A 24,165-nucleotide genomic window follows, 5' to 3' on the forward strand; every position below is an offset into this window, starting at 1 on the left:
TTTTAAGCACAAAATATCCAAACAAATTGTTATTGATATCTTAATGTCAACCCTCTTTTTGTCGTCGTCACAAAAAATGCTAAACTATATATTTTGTATCATACAAATTCCAAAAATGGTCAAATGTTTAGGATTAAATGTGTTGGCAGAACGACAATTGATACGAGAAGAGATTTTCTCACAATTGATATCACCAGGCTGTTAAGTGTTAGAACAACTCAAAATCTGAAAAACTGGGAAATAAGTGCTCTTTAACCAGTTTGAGAGCCTGCCCTTAAAAGAGGAGATTACTCTGTACAATGTTCCAATGCAGCAGTCCATCACTGTGTGCTGAGAGGGTGGGAGGGCATCATTATATACATTTACTCTATGAGGAATGAGTTGTCACTTTGCATAGAGGGGGAGATATTAAGCCGCTGCTCGGGGAGTGGTTTGAGGCTGGAGCTGGTAGCTTTGCTAGCTGGCTGGCTATGCTAATCAGGCAATCATTAAGATTAAATAGAAGATGAAGGAGCAAGGTGCAATTGAAACCCAGGTAAAATATGTTTCTAATTTCCAGATTGCTACCTAGCTTTTTAATTTAACCAGGTACTTGCAAAAAAAAATGTGCATGGCATTTAAGCACTCATTACAATATTAATCTTCCCTTCTAGAATGGAAGAGCCCAAAGGTTAAGTATTATTCCTGTATTAATTTCTCAGACTCTTTTTTTAACCAACATAAAGATTTTCATTTGAAATACTGCCATCTGCCTGAGAATAGGTCCAGGTGTGCCATTGCCTTAGTTATTTGTAACGTGTTCCGTATTAGTGAGGTCAAACTAAAAAAAAAAATGTATTCAGTAGCCTAACATGAAAGCAACAAGTCTGTATGGTCCCTGGTGATGACTATTGAGGTGAGGTGTAGTGAAATACAATGTGTGGCATCAGACAACTGCTCTTAGAGTCAGACACCTAGTAGTTAGCCAAGTGTTGTCTCTGACTGTCCGCTAAAATATCAAGTTAACTTGGACTCTTTTGGCTTTTGGTAGAAGAGATTTAAACGACCCCTATTCTTTTAGCAAGAAAATATGTTTTATACCACATGGAGCCTGTTTTGGGTTAAAAAATATATATATAAAAAATATATAATGTACTGGTTGGTCAGTCTGGCTCTATTTAATTACTGTTTTGTTTTTTTAACAACAATCTGAACAATAGTTTTGACCAGGGTCATACCACTCACTGTAAACGAATATGTTTTTACCTTATACAATGTAACCCCGTGGTTACATTGTGGCAGTTGTGTGGATAATCTGTGTAGTTAATTTGGCCCTGGCAGGACTGCAGTGAGGGCATCTGGCCTCTGGAGAGGCGCCTGTGTTACTGTATCCGAATGTATCCACCGAAACCAAACTGGGACTCAATAGGCAAAGGCACATGCATGGTTTAAAGTGACAGCATATTTTTGGTATTTAGTGTTTTTGTATTTTATTAGGATCCCCATTAGCTGTTGCAAAAGCAGCAGCTACTCTTCCTGGGGTCCACACAAAACATAATACAGAATGACATAATACAGAACATCATTATAAAAGAACAGCTCAGAGACAGAACTACATTACAAAAAAATTAAAGGCACACAGCCTACATATCAATGCATAGACACAGACTATCTAGGTCAAATAGGGGAGAGGCGTTGTGCCACGAGGTGTTGCTTTATCTGGTTTTTTAAACTAGGTTTGATGTTTATTTGAGCAATATGAGATGGAAGGGAGTTCCATGCAATAAGGGCTCTATATAATACTGTACACTTTCTTGAATTTGTTCTGGATTTGGGGACTGTGATAATGCACTACTGGTGATAAAGTTAACACCGCCCAGGTGAAAGGGCTGTCAGACAGCTGGTCAATAACAGCTCATTGATACGTGGGCAAGTTGTTTGAAAGCAAATAAATGACCAAAGATGTCCTCGATTGTATCACATTGATTAAAAACATGAACATAAACATGTAAATGTATCAACTTGTTCATTTGTATCTGGAGATTTGTACCACAGATTTGTTACCTTTTTCAACTTTTTTTTGCAAATCAAGTATTATCCACACATAGTTTGTTTGTTTTCTCCCCCTGATGCTTTTTGTTGAACAAATCAGCAGGCACACATACACACGTATGTCCTCTTATCCTTGATCGAGGAAGCAAGCGTCCATGGGAATTGTGTGCCCATCAATGTCAATGATAATAACGCCAATGGAACTACTAACTAACTCTGCAGTAACTGGGAGTAACCAGAATAGGTCTCCTAATTATCATATTGTATTATTTACAATATATCTACATGTAGGACATTATTATAGTATAATAACAATGTCATTCGTGACTATAACGTTTGCCTATCAAACTTCACATATTTTAGGGTGTGTAGTGTACCAATAAGAGTAAAACACTTTAATTCAGGTCTTAATTGTATAGAATGAACCCCAAAAGTCAGTAAGAAGTTATTCTCGAGTAACGGGGTGGCTGTCAACAGAAACCAGACCCTCCAACTAGGAGACCTGCCAATCATGCTCAAAGGACCAATAGGATGCTCGCGCGTAAGCTGGTGTGCTCCTCGTTGGTGGTTGGAGCTGCCACTCGAGTTCTCAGTGGGCTGGCTAATTGAAACAGTGAATCAGATGGTTCTCATTCTAGGCACCGCACTTGTGAGATAGGTAGTTAGTTGCCCATTGCCGACTATCCGACGGGAGCGAGAGTGCATGTGAAACAGCGAGAGAAAAGATTGAGCGAGAAGTAGAAACAAAACGTAAAGGTGAGACAGAGAGTGAGGAAAATAAGAAACTTAAGAAACTATGGCCGTGTCAGCAACTCCGCCGGTGCTTTCCCCAACATCTAATCCGGGGTCGGGCAGTTTATTCCGCTCCGATCCGCTGTATACAAGCCCAGCCGAGTCCCCGAGACTGACAAGCAGCTTGATCAACTCTTTCATCAGCAGCGGAGGAGGAAATGGAAACGGCACAAGCGGTAATAACGAGTGCAAAATGGTTGAGGTGCACGGGGTCAAGGTAGCCTCGTTCAACGTGGACGGTCAAGAACTCATCTGCCTGCCGCAGGTCTTCGACCTCTTCCTGAAACATCTGGTCGGGGGTCTGCACACCGTCTACACCAAGCTGAAGCGGCTGGATATATGCCCCGTCGTGTGCACGGTTGAGCAGGTTCGGATTCTGCGGGGGCTTGGTGCTATTCAGCCCGGGGTGAATCGCTGCAAACTCATCACCCGCAAGGACTTCGAGGCGCTCTACAACGACTGCACCAATGCCAGGTTAGTTGCGTGTGTTTCGGTCACTTCATTTCTCAATTACCCGTTTCACTTCGATACCCCGAAAGCAGAGCATAAACATTTGAATGTTACCTGCGCTGAAATAAATAAATAAATAAATACCTTCATTAGAAAAATGATAGTTAGGATGCAATATTATTACTAAGCATCAAAGTATTTTGCAAAGTTAGTTCAGTCATTGACAACTTCTGGACCACTTCACTCTCTCTCTCAAAGACACACACACACACACACACACACACACACACACACACACACACACACACACACACACACACACACACACACACACTGACCTATCTATCTATATAAGTATAGGCTACAATTGTTCCTTATCCGTTTTATAGACAGAAAAGTATGAGCAAAGTAGTTTAGTTGTTCATAACTTCTACCTCCCCCACACACACACCTATCAGCCATCCACCTAAAAGCAACCACGTTTAACCCCCCTAGCAGCAGCTCATTGATTAATCATTTATGCAAAAGCACTAGATCATGTATTTTCCACATTATTTTGCAAAGAGGAAAATAACTTTTCATTCCATAGCACCTCATCTAATTCTGTAGAACTCAACATGATTGTTCAGAATAAGAATAATTGGCAAAGTGTTTAGCCTACATTAGGAATATGTCCCTTTCACTGTCCCATAAAGAATATTCTGTTGTCAAACTGGTGTAGCCTACTTTTGTCACCTTCAGTGTGCTGCAACATACTTTCCTTATCAAGCTTCATGGCAACATGAAGCCTACTGCATGATAATCCGTTTAGAATATTTATTTGGGACTTTCAGTGAGAAGAGTTGTACTCTTATAGTTTGTCAAAGAAAAGTCTCACTATTCTTGATAACCGTAAGGACGGGCGGGTGCAATTCCAGCGTCTTTCAAGAGCAGTAGAGGAAAGTTTTTTTTGTCGTATCTGAAATCCAGCTCCTTCAGTTAAAATCCTAAAATCTAACTGACTGTGAGTTTATATGAGTACTTTACATATCATTGCCATAAGCAGCCAAACATGTGTGTCCGCTTCTCCGTTGCTAAATGACTGTAAATTAAACGGACATTTATGTCTCTCCATTAGGCCCACTGTCAGTGAGAAAATAGAAATACAAGTAAGGACGATGAGAGAAGTTTACTATGTGGATTTCACCTAATGAGGCTGGCTACACTTGTCATTTGGTCGCTTTATAATCATTCATGCATGAATATTGACTTACAGCATGGTGACGCACGGTTTTTATATTTTATTTCTGTCACTGAATAATAAATACATATTTCTGTGTCAGTTAAATCGGGACAAACCATGCTAAAAAAAAAAAAAAAAGTTTTTTTTAGAGGCTTCTCTCCTCTCCCTTTCCCCTCCAATTGATCTTCAACCCGCGCACGGTGCTGGCTGCGGCTGCAGATGTTGCTTGTGTGTTTAATAAATCAATGGGACAGATCTGAATGAATCACCTCGGATAGATTCTCTGCTTGGTTTGATGTCTAGATGTTATTCTTAGCTTGTTATCATGACAGATGCATTAGTGTTCGCATACAATGTCATTGGAGGAAAATAACAAAAAAAAGGGACCAGTGCCCTCTCTCCCTAAGACCTTTAGCATTCCCGAACCTCAGGGTTTTTTTTGTTGCTTCATTGTCTAGTTGAACATAATTGCAACTTTTTTTCTCTCCAGCACAGCTCCCCCGGCTACAGCGACAATAGGGCATGTTGATTATGCACGACAAAAGAGGAGGCTGGCAATTCAATACAAAGACAGGATTTTCACATGTGAAAATAAACATGACAAAAAGTTATCTTGATAAGAAGCTGGACCCTCCTATGCGCGTTGCTGTAAGACAAGGCACAACTGATGATTGGAATTAAGTAACGATAGAATAATAATAATATAGACTATTAATAATAAAGCAAAAGACTAATACATTTGTAGAAAAGTTTTCATATTGTGTGTCCCGCTGTCACAACACACACTGAAGTTATTCACTCGGAAAATATCAGCAAAATTACCTTATAACAAGTATTATTTTCCAACCATATGATTTCATTTTCTCTTAATTAATTATTCAGTCTAAATTTACTTTTTTGTCTTGTTTTCTATTTCACAATATGTCAACAAATCGTTATATAGCATCTTGACCATGACAGTGAAATCAAATATGCTTCAATTTCTGACGCATTTCCGCGTCATGTGTCAATCGGGTGAGACTTGTCAGTTAAGCCAAGTCTGACATATTTTGATGGGAGCGGTATTGATTACAGATAAAGTCGACAATTGTCCAGTAGGAGGAAGCCTATAGGGCAGGCTATTGACTTCTATTTTTTTGTGTGCAGAGAATTATAAGACATTTCAATGTTTTCAGAGGCAGTCTCTCACTTTGACTGCATCCAAGTTAACTAAAATCAGTATTTGCAAGAGGCTATTTGTCTACTTTATTTGACATACTTTAAAAAGTTAAATGTATGATTTTAAAACGTCGGTCTTACCCAAACCTGATATAGGTCTACTTTTCAATGAAACATCCAGTTGTCAGGAAATGAGTTTAATATTATAGTATGGAGCGCATGGAGAGGATAAAACAATGTGTAAAATATGTCCTCAACACAGAGCTAGGCTACACACACACACACACACACACACACACACACACACAAACACACACTTTCAATTGGAGATCATCTCTGTCGGGGTTATGTTTGGTGAGGAATATTGATGATATTTTGCAGAGCGATCACTGAGAGATGGGGAGAGGCATAGGGATGGTGGGAGAGGGGGAGGCGGGAAGATGTTAGTATTTCCAGATGGTCAGTTTGGGCAAGATTCGGTAATTAACCTTTTAGCCACCCCCTCCCCATACAATCCTCTGGATCTATTATTAGGTTCGACTTTTGAGCTAAATCAATCTGTCGCACTCACATCTACCCACACGAGAGAGAGAGAGAGAGAGAGATAGTGGAAGACAGAGAGATATATTTAAATATTAGCCTATTCAATTGCATTCTTTTTTTAAACATTTTGGATTACAAGTTAACTGGTCAATAATACGCAGCAGTGTGGAAGTTTATAGTGTTGGCTATGTAGCCCTACCGCTCACTTCACAAAGATTGCAGCCGCTGACTGGTAATGAAATTGCCTCAGCAATAGGCTGCAAGAGAATTGAATTTGCGCCCCGGCCTTGGTGCTTTACAGCTAACCTGCCTGCGCGCTCATCGGAACGCTGTTTTTATAGTCAGATTTAAACATCATCCACCGTCCCACCACCAGATGGGTTGTAACTAATGTGTGCAAACAGGCCTATCCCGCCTCCTTTTATTTTGTCGAAGTGAGGGGAAAGGGAGGGAAGGAAAACGTGCGCATATCCTTGTATTACCCGGCCCGTGGACGCAGGAAGCCTGTGAACGGGAATAGGGGATAGACTCATCGGGAGATACCGGGATAGTCATCAAAACGTCTCGACAGAACCTTTAGCACTGACACGGGCAATTTGAAAACGGGAAAAATGTTCAAATCAGCAAAGGCAGCACTTAGAGGGCTCCTTTTATGATATCTCAGCTGCAATTGATCTCCGGGTTTTCATTGCGTTCATTATTTATTAAAAATAATTTGCAAGCTAAACATAACGCTAAACTAGTTTGCACTTGGGGAATGCACTTAGGAAATTGAATGGAAATTACATTAGAGATGAACATCTGCGCTGTTTTTCCACTCTCTGTTTACGGGCGAGCGTTTCGTCTCTCTTTAAGGTGTATTGGATTAGCCATTTACATTTTTTTAACCGAATGCAGATGACTGTGAGGGACAGGAGATAGCTGCTGAGGAGAGAGCAGAGGTCTTTTAAACATTACTCTTCTAAACGAGATGAAATAGGCTCCTCGAGGCTCAGTGAGGCATCAACCCATCACCCCTAATCATACATTTTGGTTAGAAATCAATGAAAAGTTCACTTGAATCATAATTAATGATAAGCTTATCAGTTTTTAGAATGGCAAACGGAATGAGCTTCTTCTTTCCTTATTTGAAAGTCATTAATCTAGAAAGTATTGCTTTAATTCCCCGGGATGCCCGGAGGTCAGATCTTACATCGCATAACAAGACAAACTAATGCAATTTAAACATTACACACCCCAGCTGCACATTTTATCACCACTTAAGGTTTCCTAATAATTTTTTTCCAGATCTGATTTTCTGCATGATGGTAATCTGTGTGGTTAAATGTGATGTCTGAATTTCTTGGTCAGCTCTATTCTTAATTGAAATAATAGTGGATGAGTTGACATACCTTGGCCAAACCACTGTCTTTTCCTTTGCTGGTGTCTGTCTTATGAATCAATACATTTTTTGTTGTTGTGTGTGGTTCTGTAGCCTGGGCCCCACTGTGTCCTAAACTGCATGTTGAAGTACAATAACTTGTGTGTGCTCCAGCTTCATTTTCGTCATCTGCCTAGGTTTGTGTGTGTGTGTGTGTGTGTGTGTGTGTGTGTGTGTGTGTGTGTGTGTGTGTGTGTGGAGGTGCAGTTGTCAGTGTGTGTTGGCCAGTCTCACTGGTCCATATGGACAGCTCCCTGCCTGTAGCCTAGCCCTGGGCAGCGGTACCCCCGGTCGAGCACGCCACCCAAGACACCCCCGTCTCCTCTAATCTCCTCAATCAGCAGTAAGATTGTCACTCTAGAACCACCGCCGCTCCTTAATGTCAGCCATAAATTATACACCGGCTTCTTTTTTAGCTTGATTTTATTACATATCTGCTCCCACTGGCCTTTCTACTTTAAATAATAAATTAACCCCGCTTGATGTGAAGAGTGGCCACCAAGCGCTGTCAAAGCTCTTTGCTCTGGAGAGACCAGCCTCATGAAATAGTGAATGAGTGCTTTTTGTTTTTCTGTTTAGATGGCATTTAAGCATGGCCCCCTGTTCATGTCTCTCTCCTGATCATGCATGCATGTGCCTTTGTGTGGTCATGTTTTTGGTTTCTCTGTGTGTGTGTGTGTGTGTGTGTGTGTGTGTGTGTATGTGTGTGTGTGTGTGCGTGCGGGTGCGCGTGTCGGTGTTTTGATGCCTGACTGCGGGCTCTGAGTGTGTGAGTGTTTTATTTCCGACTGACCGACAGCCAGACAGCTGCCCGGTGCAGGCTGCGGTGGCTCCACTTTCACACACAGGAGACGTGGGCTGTACTGGGCCTACTGTTGCTGCAGAGTTACGCAGGACACTCACATTAGTCTAGATAATAGGGGGAAAGTATTCACTGTGTAATGGTCTGGCTGCAGGTTCTTCCTGGTAGTCCCCTACTTGACTAATGTAGCTATAGTAATAGTTCCATTATTCAGTTTAAGATATTAGTTGTGTCTGTGAAGACACGCTTAAACTCTCTGGCACCCATTTTAAATGGTTATGCTTTTTTTTAAGGTAATTAAAATAATTAATGAAATATGATCATTATTATTGGGTTAATTGAGAAAATAATTTAGTCATACCCCCCCCCCATGTCCTTTCAAAAAAACTTTTCTGTGAACATTACAACATCCCGACCTTTCCCCATGTGAGATTTATGGCACTCCATTGTAAAAGCAGTGGTTGAAATACTCAGATAGTTTTATGACTGGGGTTAGCTTGCCGCGAGTGAGTGAGTGAGTGAGTGAGTGAGTGAGTGAGAGAGAGAGAGAGAGAGAGAGAGAGAGAGAGAGAGTGGTGTGTCTGAGAGAACGCTTCCCGAGGTCTTTTAAAACAACCTGTGGCCATGCGATATCTCATGAATGTTGGCGCGCCCCTGTTCCAAGCCACAGCCCTTTAATAACTAGTCCTATGCGTAACCAATGAATTAGAGGCAAAGCAAAGACACATGAGGTCAATTAGGATGGAAAAGTGTTACTACGGTCTCCACACATGGACCTCGTGCACTGTTATTGGAGCGTTGCTTCAGAAGTAGTAAAGTGTCATAATCACGAGCTGTCACTAATAATATTTTTTTCTGCTACTATATAGTATACGAGTTTCATAATGATATATATTTTTTACATTGTAAAAATGTTCTTTGTAGTTTTTCCAGACAATGAATAGAAGGTGAATGTGCAGTTGAATTGGCTTGAGCCTGCTGAGGGTGGAGAGGTGGAGAGCGTCAGCATTTGTGAGGACTTGATGTGAGACGCATGCGAGAGATATGTCTGTGCCTATCTGTTTATATGTGCATGTGTTTGTATGTCGATGTGTTTTCATGTGTGTGTGTGTGGTGTAGTATGTTGTGGGTGGTGTATGTTGGAGGGGTGAGGGGGGGGGAGGTAAATGTGACAGATGGAGGAGGCCTGTCAAGTCTCTGGCTGGGGGAGAAATGACATCCACCTTCTCTACCTAATGTAGGAGACCAGAAAAAAACCTGAGCCCACTGGTGTCATTTTGACTTTGGGCAGATCTCCTTCCTGGGCTTAATGACACATCTGCAGCCGGGCTATATTTATTACAGTCATGTAGAATAAAATTGATTGTCTCCTAAAATTAATTTTGGGTTTGCCTCTAGCAGTGCTTTAATGGAGGACACTAGGCTCCGTGCAGGAGTATTGTTTAATCACTTTAATATCACAGCCCCAGGACAGCCGAGATAATTGTACAAACGAACATAGAAATATGTATCTCTAACTTTTATGATTGAATTATGCAAATGACTCATCTCCTGCCCTTCCAAGCACTAATCATCTAATTAGGAGTGATGTTTTAAATGGTTGTTTTTGGACGGGGATACGGGAGAAGCAGGGAGCAGAAAATTGAATGTGACGTTAAAATCGGCACAGTAGTTTGTACCGGGAAAAGCTGGTGTTTTCCTATCCCCCGCTCTCTCTCTCTCTATTGTGTGCTTGGAGTCGTGGGCTCATTAGTGGAGTTTTGTAAGACATTTTACGAGCTTGATACTTAAGACCCTTAATCTTTAATCGTTTTTTTTTTTCTTCTTCTTTTTTTTTCTTCATTTTTGATTAATTGCGTTCCTGCTCAGATCATTTCCTTTGACACAGAGCTGTTGGACGTGCTGGTGTGGACGCAGACAGACAGAGGCGTGCGGTGCAGTGCTCTGCTGCTGCAACTCAATGCAGTTGAAGAAATGCGAACGAGCGTCCCAATTACACAGATGAATATTTGATGATGTGTTTAGCGGTGTGTGCTCTTTTTCCCCTCCGTGCCTAGCAGCTGGTGGCCCCTAAGCAGCTGACTCTGGATGAGAGGAAGCGAGAATAATAATGGTAGCCATGCAGACTCAGGACAGCAACAGAGCCCCCAAAGCTCTCGCTCTGAGTTCTCTCTCTCTCTCTCTCTCTCTCTCTCTCTCTCTCTCTCTCTCTATATATATATATATATATATATAGAGAGAGAGAGAGATATACAGTGCCTTGCGAAAGTATTCGGCCCCCTTGAACTTTGTGACCTCTTGCCACATTTCAGGCTTCAAACATAAAGATATAAAACTGTATTTTTTTTGTGAAGAATCAACAACAAGTGGGACACAATCATGAAGTGGAATGACATTTATTGGATATTTCAAACTTTTTTAACAAATCAAAACCTGAAAAATTGGGCGTGCAAAATTATTCAGCCCCCCTAAGTTAATACTTTGTAACCTTTTGCTGCGATTACAGCTGTATGTCGCTTGGGGTATGTCTCTATCAGTTTTGCACATCGAGAGACTGACATTTTTTCCCATTCCTCCTTGCAAAACAGCTCGAGCTCAGTGAGGTTGGATGCAGAGCATTTGTGAACAGCAGTTTTCAGTTCTTTCCACAGATTCTCAATTGGATTCAGGTCTGGACTTTGACTTGGCCATTCTAACACCTGGATATGTTTATTTTTGAACCATTCCATTGTAGATTTTGCTTTATGTTTTGGATCATTGTCTTGTTGGAAGACAAATCTCCGTCCCAGTCTCAGGTCTTTTGCAGACTCCATCAGGTTTTCTTCCAGAATGGTCCTGTATTTGGCTCCATCCATCTTCCCATCAATTTTAACCATCTTCCCTGTCCCTGCTGAAGAAAAGCAGGCCCAAACCATGATGCTGCCACCACCATGTTTGACAGTGGGGATGGTGTGTTCAGGATGATGAGCTGTGTTGCTTTTACGCCAAACATAACGTTTTGCATTGTTGCCAAAAAGTTCAATTTTGGTTTCATCTGACCAGAGCACCTTCTTCCACATGTTTGGTGTGTCTCCCAGGTGGCTTGTGGCAAACTTTAAACAACACTTTTTATGGATATCTTTAAGAAATGGCTTTCTTCTTTCCACTCTTCCATAAAGGCCAGATTTGTGCAATATACGACTGATTGTTGTCCTATGGACAGAGTCTCCCACCTCAGCTGTAGATCTCTGCAGTTCATCCAGAGTGATCATGGGCCTCTTGGCTGCATCTCTGATCAGTCTTCTCCTTGTATGAGCTGAAAGTTTAGAGGGACGGCCAGGTCTTGGTAGATTTGCAGTGGTCTGATACTCCTTCCATTTCAATATTATCGCTTGCACAGTGCTCCTTGGGATGTTTAAAGCTTGGGAAATCTTTTTGTATCCAAATCCGGCTTTAAACTTCTTCACAATAGTATATCGGACCTGCCTGGTGTGTTCCTTGTTCTTCATGATGCTCTCTGCGCTTTTAACGGACCTCTGAGACTATCACAGTGCAGGTGCATTTATACGGAGACTTGATTACACACAGGTGGATTGTATTTATCATCATTAGTCATTTAGGTCAACATTGGATCATTCAGAGATCCTCACTGAACTTCTGGAGAGAGTTTGCTGCACTGAAAGTAAAGGGGCTGAATAATTTTGCACGCCCAATTTTTCAGTTTTTGATTTGTTAAAAAAGTTTGAAATATCCAATAAATGTCGTCCCACTTCATGATTGTGTCCCACTTGTTGTTGATTCTTCACAAAAAAATACAGTTTTATATCTTTATGTTTGAAGCCTGAAATGTGGCAAAAGGTCGCAAAGTTCAAGGGGGCCGAATACTTTCGCAAGGCACTGTATATATAGAGAGAGAGAGATATATATATATATAAAAACAACAGATAATCCGAACAAAACGCAAAAGCCCTGTGCCTCCCTCCCTCTGTGGATCTGTGTTTACATTTGTCTCATGAACCTCTGACATCTGGAGGCAATAACCCAGGGTCCTACCTCCTGTACTGCAGGGCTCCACGTCTCTATTGACGGGGTCACCTGAAGAGCAGCAGCCCCCGCGCCCCCTCCCACAGAAACACTGTCAGTCTGGCCATGGGAACCCGTGGAGAGGACCACGATATGTTTTCAATCAGCGGCAGAATTTAGATCCGATGACTGAATTGTGAATCGTAAATTCCACGGTGACCCCGTCCCTTTTTCATCTTGATTATTGCTAGGTGTTGCGTCCTCTTCATCGTCCTGCTCCCTAAGAGCACGTGTGATGTGTTATGTTTGATGTTGACCTGTGACCTTCAGAGAGGAAGTAAGTCACCTGTGTGTGTGTGTGTGTGTGTGTGTGTGTGTGTGTGTGTGTGTGTGTGTGTGTGTGTGCGTAGCACTGTATGCATCTACTAAACATACCAATATGGAAGCATGAGGAAATAGAATGCCCGATTTGTTGCTCTGATTGACAGTGGACAAAAGTGGTCCGGAAAACCTGATTTGTGAACATTTCCTGATCTTACTGATCACCCAAATCACACAGGTAGGGAGAAAGTAGTGTCAGGGGCTAGAATATCGAAAGGACAGAAGGTAAGAATGAAAGAGGGAGGTAGAGAGGGATGGAGGCAGGGAGGAGGAGTGAAAAATGTGCTCGGTGTGCCTCTTTTGGTTCGGGTTAGATCAAGAGTAGCTCTGGGTATGTGATGACATCATTGCCAGTTTTCATGTTCTTGCGGGATCCTTGAGGGATTTATCCCCCATCTACCCAGAGAAGCCTGGGTCCAATTACTCACTGAGAGTGCCCTGCCTGGGCCGGCCCGGCTGGCCCGGTGAAAACACATGGCTTGATCCATCCGGAAGCCTGTTTCAAAGCACTTCAACCACAACACCAACCACATCTTGGAATTGAACTTATGAGGCGGATACCCTTCTCCTAAACACACATCTTTAAACATCCTGAAATGTAACCAAAACTCTCCTCTGTGTTTTCCGCTAATGACAGCATTAGTGCCTTGAAGGGGGAGATACGTCAGTTTGTTATGTGGCATAGTCTTTGTGGTCAGTGTCCACTATTGTCTGTGCAGTGACTGAAATGTGACTAAGGGCTTTCAGCTACTGGAGTGATTGCAGGGAGAGATCTTATCTTTGCTCTGTAAGGTGAACCTACTGCACTACTGAACTCCCTCACGTTCCCCACCTCCCACCCAAACAAGAGACTCCTCTATAACTCCTACAAAAGGCAACACTGGGCCTAGTCCAATTCGTTAAAAAAAAAAAATCCATCCCTATTTTATTTAAAGGAGTGTTTAGGGGGGGTCTATATGGGCGGCTTAAAGGAAGGCTGTTACTCCGCCTTTTAACTGAAACCCATCCGTCTTCCCCAGAACCACCTCACAACGCGCTCTTTTTCTCCCTCCTCTTTGGTGGGGGGCCATTACAAGGTAGTGTGCGCGTTTCCATTTGCCTACAGTAAATAGACTGTCGGGTGTCTGTGGGAAATGAATATATCGGGGCGGCACTCTTTTAAAAGGCAACGGGGCTGGGCGAGGAGAAGCCTTTAAAGCAGAAGGCTGGAGGATTGATTTATCTCCTGCGCTGTAATGACTGCAGATGTGGATCTGTTATTCTAGATGAGCAGTGAACTTGATGAGTTGATAACGTGGGCCGGGGCCCAGCCTGCTTTTAATTACCGACCAGGAATGTATTGGTGCAGGCTGTTGATTTAGAGGTGAGGGTGACAGATACAACCCCCCTCCTTTCCCTTTCTACTGCGCTGGGTAGGTGACCTTGCCTCTCTCTCTTTTGTCTCTTCTTGACAGAGGCAGCTTTTAAATGGCTTCAGTCAGATCAGAGTGGAGCTGAGAGGAAGCGTGTGTCTTTCTGGTTTAGTCAGGAGTAATCTGTCTCTGCTGCATGTCTCCATGCTGCTTCTGTACTGTACATTTCGCGATCTGGTTAAGATCTCTGTATCAAATCCTTCCAGCGCTCATCTTGTCCGTGTACAGCATCATGACTGGAAGCCCCCCACCACCCCGCTGCTACCCGACCACCCCACAAGGGCAGGGAATGAGAACGCTTAATGGAAGTTCACCCGGACTCCTTGTGTTCTCCATGTTTGTTTCTGTGCCACTGTGTGATTCCCTGCAGAATGAAGGAAGATCTTTTTAATGAGAGGAGAAACAGGGGCCCCTGCGTGATTGAAACCATGCGGGAGAAATGTTAGTAACGCACTAATGAAGCAGGTTATTTAGATGTTTATTTGCTGTTGTGACTTCCTTGTCTTTAATAGCCCCGGAGAAGATGAGTGTTGGGATGGGGCTGCAGCCAATCCGATAGAGTCTTCACAGCACTCCCACACCACTCCCCGATAATACCAGCCAAGGAGGTTGTAACTTTGGGAAGTCTGTGTATACTCTAAACACGCTCTCTCTCACACACACATGCAAACAAACAAACAAACACGCACGCACGCACGCACGCACGCGCGCGCGCACACACACACACACACACACACACACACACACAATACACAATACGACGCTTTCACAAACGATACTCAATTGCAGATGCAGTATCAGTAGGATACTCTTACCTTCCACCTCAATGTTGAGAGAATATGGGTGCCATTTCACTAATGTATTGTGAGGTAGCTTCACGTCATCACACCTGCCCCTGTTCTGCAGTCTAAACAGCAGTCCCCCTCCCCCTCGGAGGTGGGCGGCAGCCTGAATAGAACTAGGCCTCTCAGGGAAGATATCCCCACAATGTAACCTGATCAGCTACACGCTTTTATCTCACTGAAAGCCTTTCTTTGGAGAGGTCAGTGTGTGTGTGTGTGTGCGTGTGCGTGTGCGCGTGTGTGCGTGCGTGCGCCCGTGTGTGTCTGTGTTTGTGTGTGTGTGTGTGTGTGTGTGTGTGTTGGCTGGGGTGGGTAAGGTTGGGGAGGAGGGCACCCTTTTATGAAAACAATCAGGCCCAGTGAGGTTTCATTACAGGGTAATGTCTCACCAAATTGTTCCAGGTAGTTAAAATGAAATGAAGTGAATTAGTGAAACAGGGGGGAGAGAATGCAGAACGCTTTATTGCTTTCCTTTGAAGGCACAATTACAATAATCTCCTTCAGCGTCGTGTCTGCCTTGGATAACATATCAAATAGGAGGTGTGTGTGTCTGTTTGTCTATGTGTGTGTGAGGTCAAGGGTTACGGTGTCGAGTGTATTCCTGTGTCTCTCTGTGCACTGTGTCGCAACGTCCAATGTTGTTTCGTGCCTCGCTGTCCTCTGTTTTACCCCTGTGTGTTTGTGGAAGTATGAATGTATAATTATTTATTTATTTATTTTTATTTCACCTTTATTTAACCAGGTAGGCAAGTTGAGAACAAGTTCTCATTTACAATTGCGACCTGGCCAAGATAAAGCATAGCAGACTCGTACAACAGCACAGAGTTACACATGGAGTAAAACAAACATACAGTCAATAATACAGTAGAAACAAGTCTATGTACAATGTGAGCAAATGAGGTGAGATAAGGGAGGTAAAGGCAAAAAAATATATATATGTTCCACAGTCTTTCTTGTGATTGTGTTAATGTATCATGAGAGGAATCCTCAAGTAATCCAGCTGTCTAATTATGTTGGATATCCACCTCAATTATTGTTTTTTGAACCCTGCGTTCAAACAAATGTATAATATAATTCCTAAAGAATAATACAAATTGATGGTATTCTGTGGTGTAAATCATTATTTCAGAGCATAACAGTAAAGACCAGGGAGTTGCAGGTTCATGTTCCCTTACATTGACTTTACCAGCCCAGTTCTGTAAGAGAAGACAGTGAAATAAAATAGTACGTGAAGAAGATGCTTCTTTTCCATGACGACAGCCGAGGCTCATGACAGATGTCCTGTGACACTCTCCCTGCCGCAGCAGGGCCTTGTGGGTAATGGCAGGGTCAGGTTTTTGATGTTTTATTGAAAGATCACTCCGGCTGCTCTGGCTTTGCACCGGACCGTAAATCAGACCCATCCATGGAGGGCTGTCCTGTCCCGCTCCGGCCCCGCCTGTGCTTTATGTCATTCTGGGGCAAGAGGGGCCAAAGAACCCGTCAATCAACCTCTTCCCCAATCAGAGGCAGCCTGTGTCAGGGACGGGACAACCGGGGGCCCAGAGTAGCGGATCTCACTATCTCAAGCATTTGTACCTAGTTAAGGAAGCAGGATTGACTGTGTGTGTGTGTGTGTGTATGTGTACACATTTGTGTGTGTGTCGGGCCTGCCTGAGACTAGAGCAAAGCAACTGGGGGAGGAGTACTGCTCTGTTTCTGCTGTTATGGGCAGCCTAGCTATGTAGAGAAGATGCTTTTTGCATCCTTAATTGTCCTTGTATCCAAGACCTTTGAAATGTTTGAATCCTTCTTAATGCAATGTATTTTATGGATTAAAATAAAGTATTTAAAATGTGTGTGTGTGTGTGGGTATGTGGGAAAGTGTGTGTGTGTTGTTCAAGCAGGTGCTCCCTGTCCACTTTAGAGACAGGAGTCTTGTCTTCATTGAGAACTGCTGAGACGGCACCATAGCCATCATTTCCCCCACCGCTCTCCTTCAATGGCTGTTAATGAGTGAGTTGATGTAGTTGAACATTTAGTTAATAAATATGTCAGACTTTTACCACTCTGTTTTTCCTCTTCCTCAGCCCCCTCCTCCTTCCTCCCACATGTCTGTCGCGCACTTTCTCGGTATGCTGAGAAATTGCAATTAGTTTTAGATTTACGCTACGATGACAGACAGTGGTATATAAATAGAGGTTAAACACACAATTTACATATTAATTTCATGATTCATTTAATCAATGATTTATGTGGATATAGATTGCTTTTAATCCCTTCAAGACAGCGGTGTTTTTCTTCTCCTCTGCTCTTCACCAAGCATGACAGAATAGAGTGGTTTGCTCAAGCACTCTCTATCTCTCTCCCTCTGTCTTTCTCTCCCTCTGCTGTTCAGTGACTTGGAGAGGAATGTGAGTCGAATGGCTCCAAACGGCACTCCTAATTGGTTTAATTTTTCAGCGTGTGCACCAGTCCTGACACTCGCTTATGGAACGCCATTCCTCCGGCACGCTGTGATCCCTCCACTCTCCCCGGGTCTCTCTCTCTCTCTCTCTCTCCCTCGCTCCCACTATCAACCACGCTCACTCGTTGACGATCTTCAAGTCTCAAGCCGAGAGACGTTAATAATGAAGTAATCATCACAATCGTTAAATTGATGATAATGAGGACCCCAGTAATAATGATTGGTGGCAGCGGTTGTGTATTCATAACCAATCTCTCATAGCTCTGCAGAGCACTGTAATTTAGCCATGATTGAGATGCGCTTTGAATCCTCGACTTGTTCAATTCGGCGGCCTGAAGGAATTCAAGTATTACAGATGGAACACAATATTCATTTTTTTGTTTGTTGGCATTAGCATGATGTTGTCAAGCATTGGTTTTGATGACAAGAGGCTATAAGCTTCTCATCATTTATGTATGATTAGTAACCTGAAGTAATGTCGCCGCTCCTAACTCTAGGGTGGTTTTGATCTGTTTGGAGGGCGCGGGAGGAGATTTGGGAGCCTTCAATTCAGTGCACTCTATTCCCCCCCCTATGTGTGACCTTTGAACCGGGCCGCAGAGAGGCCTCTTGATGTTTATTCTCTGATCCTCCACTCAAGTCCGATCAATTAGGAGCCCATTTGGACACTGGCGTTTAAACGAAAGCCAGTCTCACAGCACAGCCAAGCTCTGCCTAGCAGGCAGGATCTTTATAGCCTAATGACCGCACACACGAGGCCCAGATTCCCTCCTCTCCACGCACCTCTGACATTTGTTCCCGGGAAATTATTCATACTTTATCTTGTGGAGATGGAAGACTGTGTTTTTTTATTTTTATATATCAGGACAACAATTGGATTGTGCAGTCGGGGAGAAAAAAAAATGGTAATTGAGTATTTTATCAGACACTTCCGCCAAACAGACTTTTGTAAGTCGTAAATGAAGATTAAAGCTCTTGTTGGCAGAGAAGGAACAAATTGGAATGATTTATTATTGGTGACATCAATATGTCACAGCTCTGGAAACAGAATGAGGAGAAGGGGAGAGATGCTGAGAGAGAGAGAGAGAGAGAGAGAGAGAGAGAGGGAGAGGGAGGGGGAGGAGGGCGAGAGGAGGAGTGAGCTAGCTAGCTCCTCTCTCCGAGGAAGGTAAATAATGTGCTTTAATTATTTGCCCTCCGAAAGACACACAGACAGGGCTGTTGAAAGGCAGCAGGGCTGATACTGTCATAGGCTGTGCTTTAGGGACGCTGTGAATGTCCCCAGAGCTAATGGAGGTGTGTGTATGACCCAGGCGGCCTTAGTCCCAGCCCAACGTGGTGATGTGCATGGCAGGGACTGATGAAGACACAGTAGGGAGGGGAACCAGGTAATTGGGCTGTGTTAACCTCCTCTGCCTCCTCATCCATCTAACAGGTGTCGGAGCTTTGTTATCAGCGTTGTTGATATGAGAAGTCAGTCCATTTGTCATTCAATCATTTAATCAATCAGCCAACCACTGTCACTCTGGCTGGGCTTTATGGATGGCGTTACATTGCCAGTTGTATTCGGAAGATAACGCGCTCGACGGTTTGGCCGGGACTTCTGTGATTGAAATCAAAGAAGCATAATCATTGGAAGTGGATAACATGGAGAGTCCAACTGGCTGTGTTTTTGACAAATGCCCTTGTCAGAGGTGCTGTGGTGGGGGGACTCAATAAGCAATGTACCAGTCATGCCTGTACTCTAGCGTAACTTCTACCTCAGAACTGTGCACAGTACAAATGCAGTTCTGTTTTTTTTTTATTATCTGCTTTCCGTCATTTCACCAGACAATGGTTCATTGCTATCTTCTATGTTCAGTGTTTTTCAACCACAAGGGATTTCTGAAGAAACCGACTAGATTCAACGTTAAAGTTGTTGCATTATTACAAACCCTCCAGCAGACTGATAATAAATATATATATATATATATATATATATATATATATATATATATATAGAGAGAGAGAGAGAGAGAGAGAGAGAGAGAGAGAGAGAGAGAGAGAGAGTAATGCAATTTCTGTAATGGTCGTCACAGGGCTGAGGATAACTGTTAATTTTCTACTATTCGTCATTACTTTTTTTCTAACAGGACTGAGACAGCCTCCATAAACCATTTACAGTAAACATGTCCGACAGGGAGTTAGCCAGGGCAGGCAGTACCCCTGGCCCACTGGTGTAACTGGCCACAGCGGCTGAGACGTGAGCCAGGTGTCAATGAGATGCCGGGCTATTGGTGGATACTCTGGGGCAGGCGGCAGCCAGGCCAACCACAGAGGCCCGTACAGACAGCAGCAGTCCCTGCGCTGCATTAAAACTCGTCCCTCTGCCCCCATTCTCAAAAACACAACCACAGGCACATTTCCTTTACGAGCCCCCGGTAGCCTTTTACATGGACCATAATAGCATGGACCACTGTGTTTATAGCCGTGTGTGTGTACTTGTGTGCTTGTGCGCGTGTGGTTATGTATGTGTATGATGTGTGTGTGAGGATACACAAGAGAATGGAAATGTGTTGGAATATTTGATTTTTTTGTGGGGGGACTGGTACATAGTTTATTCTGGTATAGTCAGTGGCATTTGTGTACAGTAAAAAAAAAAAACCTTCAACAATAGTAAGAGATGTTGTGTCTGGATGTTTGTGTTAGTTTCTGTGGTGGCTCTATGGAAGGAGGAGGTGGGTCTATCTGATCTGATGGTATCTGCACTGCCAGATTATCTGAGTGGCACAGTCTGCACTGCGGCCGGACACTGAAAACCTCCCCACAAACCACACCATACACCAGCCAACAACAAGTCCTGAAGACAAGTACTACTCTCTCTCTCTCTCTCTCTCTCTCTCCCTCTCTCCCTCTCCCTCTCCTCTCTCTCTCTCTCCCTCTCCCTCTCTCTCTCTCTCTCTCTCCCTCTCCCTCTCTCTCTCTCTCTCTCTCTCTCATCTTTTCTTTGCATATCTCTTCCTCTCTTCTCGGGTGTTTATAAAAACCCGAAAGTCTAAACAAACGTGACCCAATCTTCCTGTTAAAATGCTGTGGATGTGAATCTCCTGTGAGATCTCTTGCCACCACTTGTCTCGTTCCATTCTTCACGTTGCCGAGACCTATCTGCAATCTGACGCTGAAGGACAACCGCGTCGTAAAGCGCCGTGGGTTTGACGGATTTGTATAATGTTGCGTGTGAATTAAAAGGCCCTCTTTCTGAACTGCAGCAGGTATTTAAATGGACCAGTGAAGAAGGAGGTCAGGGTTGGTGTATACGCAAGGTCACGTTTAAAACACACGGGTTGGAAGGGGCCATAAATCAGAGGCTGCATACGGCTGCCCTCCATACTGCCTGATTTAACACCTGCGCCCAGACCTTCCTTGTCAGGCCCCGCGTTCTTTATTACCCTGCTCCTCGCACTCCTTTCGCAGATATAGATAGAGTTCACCTTTGAAAAACCCGCAGTAACTCTCTCTCTCTCTCTTTCCCTCTCCTCCGCACGCTTCGTCTCTCTGTCTATTTAGCTATCCCTTCCCCTTTTACACAATGCCTGCTCATTCACATTTAAAAGTGCTCATTTTTCAAGGGTGCAGACTCCGCTATCCCTCATGCCTTGATTATGAATTTAGGTTTACACAGATTCTGGGAAAAGTGATAGTGTATTCTTATATGAAAGATTCATGTGTGTGTGTGTGTGTGTGTGTTGTGTGCGTTAGTGCATATTGCTCTGGATAGCCTATCAACGGAGTAAAGGGTAACATAGAAAAAGCTCTGAAAAGCGTTCCTAGAAGATCGGCTGCTGGAGTTTTGGTATTAGACCATGTTGGTGGGGTGATACTTGGTAGGTGGTGTTTGATGTTGGTATGCTGGTGTTTGTGCAGTTTGATGTGCTCATGCCACGGGAGGACAAAAGCGTGTACGAGGTTGGGCCTTCTCATTGTGTCTGGTCGAGTGCTTTAATTGAAAAGCGTCCTTCTTCTTTTGGGCAACGTGTCAGTTGTCTGGAGGAATGCCTAGATGTCTGTGGCACCCTGGTAACCAGCGTGAAAAAAAACAACAACTAGCTTTGAAATTAATAATCCACATGAAAAGACTGGACTTCCTGGGGCTGTCGGGGCGCTAGGCGACCCCTGTCCGTCTCCACTCTATCAGACAGCAGCCCCATGCTCTCTTAGCCATGTTTCAGAGGGACACAGTAAGACATGTATTGCTGGTAGTTCTTCCTGTTTCAGAGGGACACACTAAGACACAGTAAGACATGCATGGCTGGCAGTTCTTCCTGTTTCAGAGGGACACAGTAAGACATGTATGGCTGGCAGTTCTTCCTGTTTCAGAGGGACACAGTAAGACATGTATGGCTGGCAGTTCTTCCTGTTTCAGAGGGACACAATAAGACATGTATGGCTGGCAGTTCTTCCTGTTTCAGAGGGACACAGTAAGACATGTATGGCTGGCAGTTCTTCCTGTTTCAGAGGGACACAGTAAGACATGTATGGCTGGCAGTTCTTCCTGTTTCAGAGGGACACAGTAAGACATGTATGGCTGGCAGTTCTTCCTGTTTCAGAGGGACACAGTAAGACACAGTAAGACATGGCTGGTTGTTTTCCAACGAAGAGTCATAAAACCCACCCTGATGCCGCCAGATGGTCTCCCCTCTCAGCGTCATGCCAACAGAGTCCCCAACAGAGTGTCCCACCTTTTTACCCACCAGAGCCACGTTCAACACAACAGGAAAACAGAAAACATTTCCAAGTCAGTTAAAGTGTACTCAAAGACAAGGTGAGCTTATGAGGAAGAGACATGCAGCTTCAAGGAGGTGCAAGGGGCCATTATCTAGCCTTGCACATCAAAAGTAGACTCATCTCATGTGATGAATAATGGAGTCATTCCGGAGGTGTGGGTGCAGATCCTTTGTCACCTGTAATGGTCTCTTCCTCCTCTGTGTCCCTGGAATGGAGAGCCCTGGAGGGGACTTATGTCAGGGTACAGGCAGAGGGATGGATGGGCTGGCCTAGGTGGCCTGGCCTACAGTAAAGGACATGTGAGTAGGGGTATGATTACTGTGTTGTGATAGTTTTTCTATTTAAACAGGATATCCTGATTGGACGCAGACTAAAGAATTCGATCTGGAAAAAAAAAGGAAATGAGAGTACGGGGACAGGGAGCAGAAATCCAGCCATCATTCTGTTGTCCAGGGCGATTGATAGTATCTCGCACCTTTGGTAGAGTTTGGACTCTTTTTCATATTGTGTGTGTTAGTTTCGTTGTGTGTGTGTTTTCTGTTTCTCTGTGTCAGTTCAGCTGGATATGTATTTTGGTGGTATTCTTAGAACAAAAGAACGGCAGATTCTGTGTGTTATTTTGCTGTCTCTACTTTGCATTCTCCTCCTGTAGACACAAAACTAAGGGAGGTAACTCGCCCGCGGTGGTTTCACTCAAAACCCAGAAACAACCAGCATTTAAACTACATGGCAAAAAAATACCACACCAATTAGTTTGAACAAAACCGTTGTCAAGTCATCCTTTTAGTTTTTAAAATATGAAGTGCTTTTTGAGTGTGCGTGTGTGTTCCTCAGCTGCTTTGTCAGGTCCGCCTTAATAACAACCTTCAGAACTTGCCGAGCGTCGGAAGGAATCATGCCCACTGACCACCTTGTCAGTGGGCGACGGCGGAGCGCCTGTCAGCAGCTCCATGCATGTCTCGTCGGAGTGTTTAATTACTACGTAAAAGTAACAGAACGCTCGCTCTATGAGTGCCAGTCAGCCAATCCGTATTTTCTCCTAGCCGAAAGAGCGGCAGAGGCAGAAAGTGCTGGTTTCCTCTCAGGAATGGCACCTTGTACTGACACCACATTGTTCTAGCTAAGGCAGAATTAGCGTAGCTTCCACAAAGGGAAGCTAGGCTAGCCCAGTGACAGCTGGAACAGCTCCACGCCTCTCCTGTCACATGCAGCTCAATCCACTGGCTGTTTCCCTTCACATGGACTTCTCTACCATTGTTATGCTTTCCTGCTCCAACAATAGTTCTCAAAATGATGAGTGCTATAATTTTTCTCCTAACACGAACATCTAATTGGATGGTGTCTCTTTAAACCTTGCTGTTAGGCAACAGCCTTGTCAAAACGATGAAAGAAGTGATGAGATTAATATCCCATGGACGCTTTTCATGCTGTCACTCTAGAAACGGGGTTTAATCATTGTACACTAGCTGCTTGTGGAAAGTTCTCTTGTTTAGTCACTCGGAACAGTGTTACTCTACGCTCATGAAAGCGGGGCTGGCCTTGTGGACAGTTTGAAAGCATTTGTTTTCAATGAATGAGTAAAGGAATTGATTTGTTGCAGCCGTGGCATGTTGCTGGCTGGCTGATCAACACATAGTAAATGACCAGCTTCAGTGAGTGGTTAGATGGGAACACGGAATGGGTGAAGTGTAGTCGCTCCAGTGGACGTCCGTGTCAGATGGAAGGTGGAGATGAGTGGAGTGATGGATGGCGAAGGTGAATGTTGTCGGGGAGGGCTGTCCGGCTGGCAGTGTCGGTGCGAGGTAAGGCTGGCGGGTGCAGGGGCGGAGAGGAGGCTCAGTGAGACGTCACCCTCGGGGTCAGTGACAGAATAGAGGCCTCCAGTTAAAGGCCCATCCTG

General features: G+C 43.8%; 1 protein-coding gene across 6 annotated transcripts in view; it reads left to right on the top strand.

The window, feature by feature from the left end:
* Positions 1–2,678: 2,678 nt before the first annotated feature.
* The window catches only part of dacha (dachshund a), a 143,897-nt gene continuing 122,410 nt past the window's right edge, over positions 2,679–24,165 (top strand). For all 6 annotated transcript variants that reach the window (XM_065023496.1, XM_065023497.1, XM_065023499.1 and 3 more), the window contains exon 1: positions 2,679–3,297. In XM_065023496.1, coding sequence (XP_064879568.1) covers positions 2,828–3,297 — 470 coding nt within the window. In that variant the 5' untranslated portion in view covers positions 2,679–2,827. The remainder of the gene's footprint in view (positions 3,298–24,165) is intronic.

This window comes from Oncorhynchus nerka, linkage group LG10 (assembly GCF_034236695.1).
Source record: "Oncorhynchus nerka isolate Pitt River linkage group LG10, Oner_Uvic_2.0, whole genome shotgun sequence".
NCBI lineage: Eukaryota > Metazoa > Chordata > Actinopteri > Salmoniformes > Salmonidae > Oncorhynchus > Oncorhynchus nerka.